Source organism: Cydia amplana, chromosome 8, assembly GCF_948474715.1.
Source record: "Cydia amplana chromosome 8, ilCydAmpl1.1, whole genome shotgun sequence".
Classification (NCBI taxonomy): Eukaryota; Metazoa; Arthropoda; class Insecta; order Lepidoptera; family Tortricidae; genus Cydia; species Cydia amplana.
In genome coordinates, this window is record NC_086076.1 from 12,315,167 (window position 1) to 12,323,210 (window position 8,044).

General features: G+C 38.8%; 1 protein-coding gene across 1 annotated transcript; it reads left to right on the top strand.

The window, feature by feature from the left end:
* The first annotated feature begins 32 nt into the window (after positions 1-32).
* LOC134650461 (cuticle protein-like) lies at positions 33-7,624 on the top strand. Its single transcript, XM_063505417.1, has 8 exons — positions 33-312; positions 544-807; positions 1,105-1,271; positions 2,784-2,848; positions 5,672-5,706; positions 6,012-6,437; positions 6,538-6,704; positions 7,469-7,624. The coding sequence occupies exons 1-8, from the start codon at positions 301-303 to the stop codon at positions 7,536-7,538; spliced, it is 1,206 nt and encodes a 401-aa protein (XP_063361487.1). The 5' UTR covers positions 33-300; the 3' UTR covers positions 7,539-7,624.
* The last annotated feature ends 420 nt before the right edge of the window (positions 7,625-8,044 follow it).

An 8,044-nucleotide genomic window follows, 5' to 3' on the forward strand; every position in this document is an offset into this window, starting at 1 on the left:
GTTGCCCAAAGCTGTCATTGGGGTAGAATTAGCCAAACAAAAGAATAATCAAATTACACTTTTTTGGGAGTTTTGTCAATGTTACACTACGCTTCAGCAGCTTCGCATGTCTAAAAGCTATTGATATCGATACCATGACACATATTGCAATTCCATCATGATTTTGATTCGACCTTTGTCTATTGTCGCGGTCCGCGGCCTGCACCCCACTTGTTATCGTTCAGTGTTAATGATATAAAAACCAGCGGCCACTGCTATTGACATCAATCAGCGACCAACGTTGAAGTTAACTAGAGCAAAATGTTCAGCAAAGTGAGTTAAATTTAATAATGACAAATATTTAAATTCATGCAGTTTTCATAACACAATTTTGGAAAATTATTTGCAAAGCAACGTAGCAACTACCTAAATGTAAACGTAGCGTCAAAACGCTAAATATACAATCATCATCATCGTCATCATCAGTATCTCATACTCAACAAAGATATAACATTGTCTCATAATCATAATAATAATAACCTGTAACCTAATTTTATTTACCAGATCGTAGCTTTCGGCGCCATGGTCGCAGCCGCTTACGCGGGGCTGATCCCTGAGTACGGACACGCGGTGTCCTCCCAGAGCATCGTGCACCACGGCGACTACGCACCCCTTGGTGATTACGCTCACGGTGACTACGCCTACGGCCACCTTGCCGCGCCCGCCCACTACGCGGCGCCTCTGGCTCACGCCGCGCCCCTGGCTCACTACGCCGCCCCCGTCGCCTACGGTCATGGATACGAGGGACATGAGGGACATGATGAATATGTAAGTTAGCAGAAAATGTGCAGCCACCTTGTATGAATACTTGCCTTAAAGTAAGTAAGTAAATACGCATAGGTACAATTTATTTTTTGAAACAATCTGCTTCTGTGCACTAGTAACTTACAAAAAGAAATTGATAACCGACTGCAAAAACTCTGTCTATATCAGTACCTAACAGAAGACGCATATTCGCCACACAAATATGCTTCACTTGACGAGATAACAACCATTAATACAGAGTGACTCGGACAATTTACGGTACCTACTTAATCAAACTGATCTCTTACTTGGCTATTCCAGGCCCACCCCAAATACGACTACGCATACTCCGTGTCGGACCCGCACACCGGCGACCACAAGTCGCAGCACGAGTCCCGCGACGGCGACGCCGTGCACGGCTACTACGAGCTGGTGCAGCCCGATGGCTCCGTGCGCAAGGTCGAGTACACCGCCGATGACCACAATGGGTAAGAAATAATGAATTATTGGCGGAAAGCGGAAAGGAATAACTAATTTAACTCCTAGTATACTACTTCCTCTTCCGTTTTACTTTTTGTAAACAATAAAAATATCTAAAATCTTCTTTCGGGATACTCGTAAAAACTGCTTTCTTAACAAATTAGTTCATCATTGGCCGCATCATCAACAGCATCTTGACAGATGATTGTTGCAGCGATAGTTGGTTAACAAGAGGTATGCGCGCCGTCGGAGATCGGAGGTGCGGCACATCTTTTCCAAGTCCAATTCCACTCGAGTCCAAAAGTTTTTTCCTGCTATAAATGAATATCCTCCACTAAGCTATACATATATTCTAGCACAGTATGCAAAAAAACACTCCATACTAGCCAAGACTTTAGATTAGAAATGAATTGCAAATTTCTTATCTAATTGATTTGGTCGCCCCAAGCAGTTTAAGCTAGTAAGTTTAGTGATCCGAAGTTGTTGTTTGCTTCTAATACGAGTTAACCCTTTTTGACGCAATGTAGGCTAGAAACATCACTTTTGATCATCTTTCGCATTTTTTTCTCGCATCAGTTTCATAAGGACAGGCCGCGTAGCCAACGTGCCAATCGCTTACGCTCCGTAGCGATCGAAACGCAACTGTCACTGTCACACTAATACGGAAGAGAGACAGAGAGACACAAAGCGATTCGATGGCGAAGCGATAGCGATTGTCACCTTGGCTAGGCCGCCAGTTGTGTATTATATTGGCAATATGCGAAGTCGGTGGAGGGGGAAGTAGCGCCGATCGTCACAAACACAGGTAATCTTATGGAATGTCCGATAAGTATTAGTACTAGCGGCAGCCGCTTGAATTAATTTTACTCCATAATATTTAACGTAGAAAGTCCGATAAAATGAGGGCTGCTGCCCAGTCGTGCACGTAGCGAATAGGAGGCTTGAAGTCGCTACAATTAATATTTTTTGCGCGTAAAATGATAGTCCTAAACCCAAGTAAATGTTATTTTCTACTCCCATACTTTTATTTGTCATTTAAAGAGTCGTGCACACACCTTTAAACGCCTACCCTATAGTAATTGTCAAGACAAGTTTTTAGTCTATTCCCCAAAAAAGTGCCAAAAACGCAGTATACACACAGTATCTTTTTGACACTTTTTCTATACTTCGTGTAATGACCACTTAAAAAATATTGAATATACATTGTTGCCAACCTTATTTTAAATGTCATCTCTGACAAATAAGTGAACCATAGACATGTTTGTTTTTTAATTTCATTCATTTTTTTTCCGCCCGTACCCTCCATTTTTGCAAGTGCTTGGTCGTAGAAAAAGTATTGTATGCAACGTTGCTTAACTGAGTCAAAAAATACTCATGGCGTCTTTATTATCAATTTTCGGCTTCGCCTCAAATTGTTACTCACGCCGCTCGACTTTTTTGATCTCTCTTATACAACGGTTGCATAAAATACTATAGTGACCTCCTCATCATACGTTATTGACCTTATTGTAAATTTTCAGATTCAACGCGGTCGTGCACAACTCCGCCCCGTCCATCCACCCCGAGCCCTATCACGGCCACCATTACTAAGAAGGTCTCTCCTATTTTCGTGTTGTTGTGATAATATATATTAAACAAAATGATGAACTTGTAAATAATAATTTATTAAATATTTTAGATAACGAATTTGACTATTCATTGTTTATAATTCCGCGGGTTCATAATAATGTTAATATTGCTTCGAAATAGCATAGTAGTAATGGTACATACCAATTATAAGGGCTGGGCTAATAAATATCCACCCACAAAAAATTTAGTATCTGACAAAAAAGCAATACCTAATGTATCTAGTCTAGTCACGCTTCAGGTCATGATCTCGACGACTCAAATAAAACTTCGATTCTCAGTAAAATGATATAATTTTCCAAATATAGCTGGTTTTAGGTAGTGCCAAAACTGTCAATTGCAGTATGTGATTGTGTTGAAGATGGAGTAATTTGCAAGAATTTAACAAGAATGTGTTAGGTAAACGTAAACTAAGGCCCTTCTAAATAATTGGCCGCGATAAAGCGTGTGTGGAGCGCTGCCCTTATGCTTTACAAAAATATTGTTGCTTAATGAGACATTTAAAATATAGGTATAAATTATTGAAGCTTGTCAAAATCGTCTATAGGTAGGATTTATCAGCCATTAGAAGATATATGACAGAGACACAACAAAAAAGGGAAGTGCAGTACAAACCCAGGGTGAAAAATTCAACTATTAAAAAATTTAAAAAATAATAATTACTCGTGCTCGGAAAAAATATAAACATCGATTACGAGTTATTTACCATAAAGAAGTCCATAAAAGAAACCGGTGTAGGTGCTCAAAATATCATTTAGTTCAGAGTACCTACTCGTACCATGATTGTAGCAATTTTATTGTTTTAGGTATAATTTTGTAAAACAACAGTAAGGAATATCTTATACCTTTAAACGAGCAATTCTTGTTTATTTATTTATTTATTTATATATATATATATTTCGGGGATCTCGGAAACGGTCTAACGTTTGCTATAAGGGGGTTTTCGGGGGCGAAAAATCGATCTAGCTTATAAGTCCTATCCCTCCGAAAACGCGAATCTTTGAGTTTTTATATATTTTCCGAGCTTTGCTCGGTCTCCCAGATATTTTGAATAATAATTACCTGCGTCGAAATGTCGGTAATAAAGGCACCACAATCAATAGACCCGTTAAAATTATGTTTTAATATGTGTTCGAAACGCAAATTTTTATATGGAATATCAGATTTTTTAAGCTCAAATGCCCAGTCTGATAGATCAATAGGAACTGACGACCTATTTCACCACCATGACAATTGATACCTGAAACAGTGGCGTGGTCCCTAATTTACCTAAACAATATATATGTAAGTAAAGATAAGGTAAGGTACCTATATAATTTAATTTTACCTGTAATGGAGACTAAGCGACGTAATTAAATACATTTATAATTAAGCAGAGCTGTGACCCCACGCATTTTTAAGTAACGCACAATTTCATCATGTCGTAAATTTTACAATATATCACAAGTGTTCACACATTTAATATTTCATATCTAATTTCAAAAGCGTAGTACAATTAGAGCAGATATGGCTACATATTATGCAAAGTAGGTAGGAAACTAATAAAACAATTTATAAGAGGCTGCTCAGAATTTGATATTTAATATTATTTTAGCTACAACAATGTTATATGTTATGTTGAACAAATAAATCTTTGAATCTTTGAATCTACTGCGACAGTCGATAACCACGATTGTTGAGAAACTGAGAAACTTAAAGATTCTAGTTTATTCTGACTTAAAAAAAAGGGCACTATATGTATTTATGCCTAATACTACACGTATAATAAGTCAAAAAATATACACATAAAATTAACTGTCTCAGGTACGTGAAACATGATAATAACCGTACTAGGGTTTTAAGTATAAATTACTAAGTACCTAATTATAAATATGTGACCGAGTGTCATCTGGCAAGTGGTCAAATGATGATCGTTCGGCACTACATTTATATGTTTACAACCAGAAGGCTCTTTAAGTAAATATTCCCCTTGAAATAATGTTTATTAAAATACGTCGATTTAATTTTTGTATATTACCGTTTTTTATGATTGACAGATATCAATAGTGACACTTGAATGGAAGAACGGATACTGAGGATTTATGAACGGAGGATTTTTTCATATTTATATAAATTATATTTTAGACAACACACACACAATTTTTCAAAATGTTATGTTATATGTAGTTAGAAGAACTGCCAAGGCGCGGTGAGGGTATGTGTAACAGACTGAATACACTCGCGCATATTGATTTACAAAAGTTAAAAAGCACAAACAAATTCTGGTACTTGACACCACTTATCATGGTTACGATTAATAACCTCCATGAAAGAAAATCTCCTAATTATATTATTGTCACATGCATATACATATAAGTATTTATAACACCTACAATTTAAATGATAACACAACAATGTCTTTATCTGTAGATATAGGTATGTACCAATTGGCTATTCACACCACGCGGCGTCCACCTAAGTACCTATATCAGAAGCAAACATCGAATGATCGCGCATGCTTCTGAGACCTCATTGACCTACAATAACAAAGCAACGTTGAAAATAAGAACAGAGTAACTACGTCTAAAGCTCACAAAAGTTACAACGTTTTCCTATCAGCTTGCCTACTATCTTGGTTGGGCGTATTTTCGTTAAGTAATGATCATTCGGTTGATAGTATGTAATGTGAGAGCGCAAGACAAAGCGACGACCTTGCGCTCTGGGGACGCGCTAAGAGCTCACGCCCCACCGGCTTAACACCACTTCTTATAAAAACCACTACTGCTTATCAAATGTATGTCAGTCACGCATCTCTATCCAAAAAACATGTTCACCAAAGTGAGTCGCCAATATTTATAAGCTACCTAAGTAGGGTTAAGCGGTCACAAGTTAATCGTTGCGGTTAATACAGGCTTAGCGCATGTTTTGCTTGAAATAGCTCAGTAAATAGAATTTAATGATACCTAATTTGAGATAAGAGTAAAGCAATAAGGCTGCTTTGAATTACTAACTTTACTTAAACCAGATTTTGTCTTTTAAAGATCTAAAGTAAATATTTTAAAGTAAATACCAGCCTGGGGCCTCCAAAGTTTCGCGCAATTCATTTGCAGTTCGACACAATTTAACCTGTTTATCTATTCCAGATTTTAGCTCTCAGTACCGTGGTGGCGGCCGCTCAGGCTGGTCTTCTGGGACTAGGCCATGGCGTCAGCCACGATCATGGATATTCATTATCTTCCCAGCACAACGTAGTACACCATCCCCACTACGCTCCTGAACCACACTACGCCTCTATTGCTCATGAGGAGTACTCCCATGGTGGTCACTACTCCGCTCCCCTCGCCCATGATGCCCACTACGGTGCCTCTCCCCTACTCCACACCGCTCCCCTGATCCACGGCGCTCCCATTGCTCATGCCGCCCCTCTCGCCCATGCTGGACCCATTTCACATAGTTCAACCATCGCTCACATTGCCCCCTTGACCCATGCGGCTCCTCTGGCCCATGCTCATATCGCCCCCATTGCTCATCACGGTTATACTTCCCACCACGACGGACATGACACATACGTAAGTATTCCCAATAACAGAAATAAATTACATTTATTTTAAGTATAAACTTAAATAATAATATCCCGTACCGTTCAAATAAGAGACGCATTTTTTATAGGCCCACCCCAAATATCAGTACTCTTACTCCGTTGAGGATCCCCACACCGGTGATCACAAGTCTCAACACGAAATCCGCGACGGCGACGTCGTGAAGGGTGGATACTCCCTGCTGCAGCCCGATGGCTCCGTCCGCAAGGTCACCTACACCGCTGACGACCACAATGGGTAAGAATCTCTCCCTCTCCCTCTTTTTCTCCCTTTGCGATTTTCGGTTACGTACGTCCTTAGGTACTTTTGACCTGTGAGGTCAATTTGACTAAGAAAAAATAACCGAAACAATGTGTAGTAGGTACAATTTGACCTCATGATTAGTAATCTTTTCTCAACGTCAGCAACGGGTATTGAAAATTTTGCGATTACTATCATTAACTATTTGACCAGCAAGGACATCTCAACAATAAGACGCATTGTTACAGCTGCGTTCATTTGAGTCTCGTACTTAACCTCTGCAAAGTCATTAAATTCTACGCAATGTCCAGCGCGAGTTGATGACATTGCAACTTTCCCCAAATTGCGTAAATATGACCATTTAACGAGTTGCTGGTTATATTTGACATTGCTTTCCCAGGAAGCTTTGTACGTAATACGGTCGTAACTTTAGCACATGTTTACATGTTATCATATGGTGGTCAAACCGGTACAGCGCACGTTCCGGTGTCTACCGTATGAGTAATGACCTCACGCGACCCCTGCGTCGTCAGCTGCCAGAACAGGTGGTTTAATAACAAACCCGTTCACGAACGGGTTTTGATAACAAGAACAATTGAGTTTTAAGGGTTTTAAGGTACTGAGAAATAAATAGTGCACTATGTGTTCCCGGTCGTAAGTATGAGATCGTAAGGTTTTCGAAACTCCGTAGGTACGTGGATTTCGGTATGTGCTTTTTGCGCTATCCAGGTAAAAACGACTTGTTTTTTTGTTTTTTGCAGATTCAATGCAGTCGTGGAGAACTCTGGACCTAGTCACCACGTGTACTCTTCTCAGCACCACCATTACTAGATCTCTCATTAACGAATAAGCTTTACGAACAAGACTTGTACCTTGTTTATTTATTATTATTATTTTAATGTACAATGAAGTCATTAAACATACTGATTTAATTTTTTTAAATATGTTCTATATTTCGTGTCGGATTTGGTGATGTCAAATATACATACATATACAGGTTGATTCATAAGATATATTAAGACCTATTTCTCGCAGACATTCAAAGCTGTTCAGAGCCAGCTTTATTAATTTGTCAGTATTCTAATGTAAACAAACCAATTTTTAAGTGTTTGAGACACTTTTTTGTAAGAAATAGGAAGGAGTAACATAAATTGAAGGAGCAAATAATAAACGGTCAACCTACATAACAATGTAAATAGTTACATATTAAGAAACACTTAGATACACTGCTAGTACTTCACGGAGTGTTGCGAAAGTTTATTAAAATCCGTCTCTTACAAATGCAACAGGCTGTCATAGGCGTTTTAATCGAGTCTAAGGTACTGCACTGCTCTAGT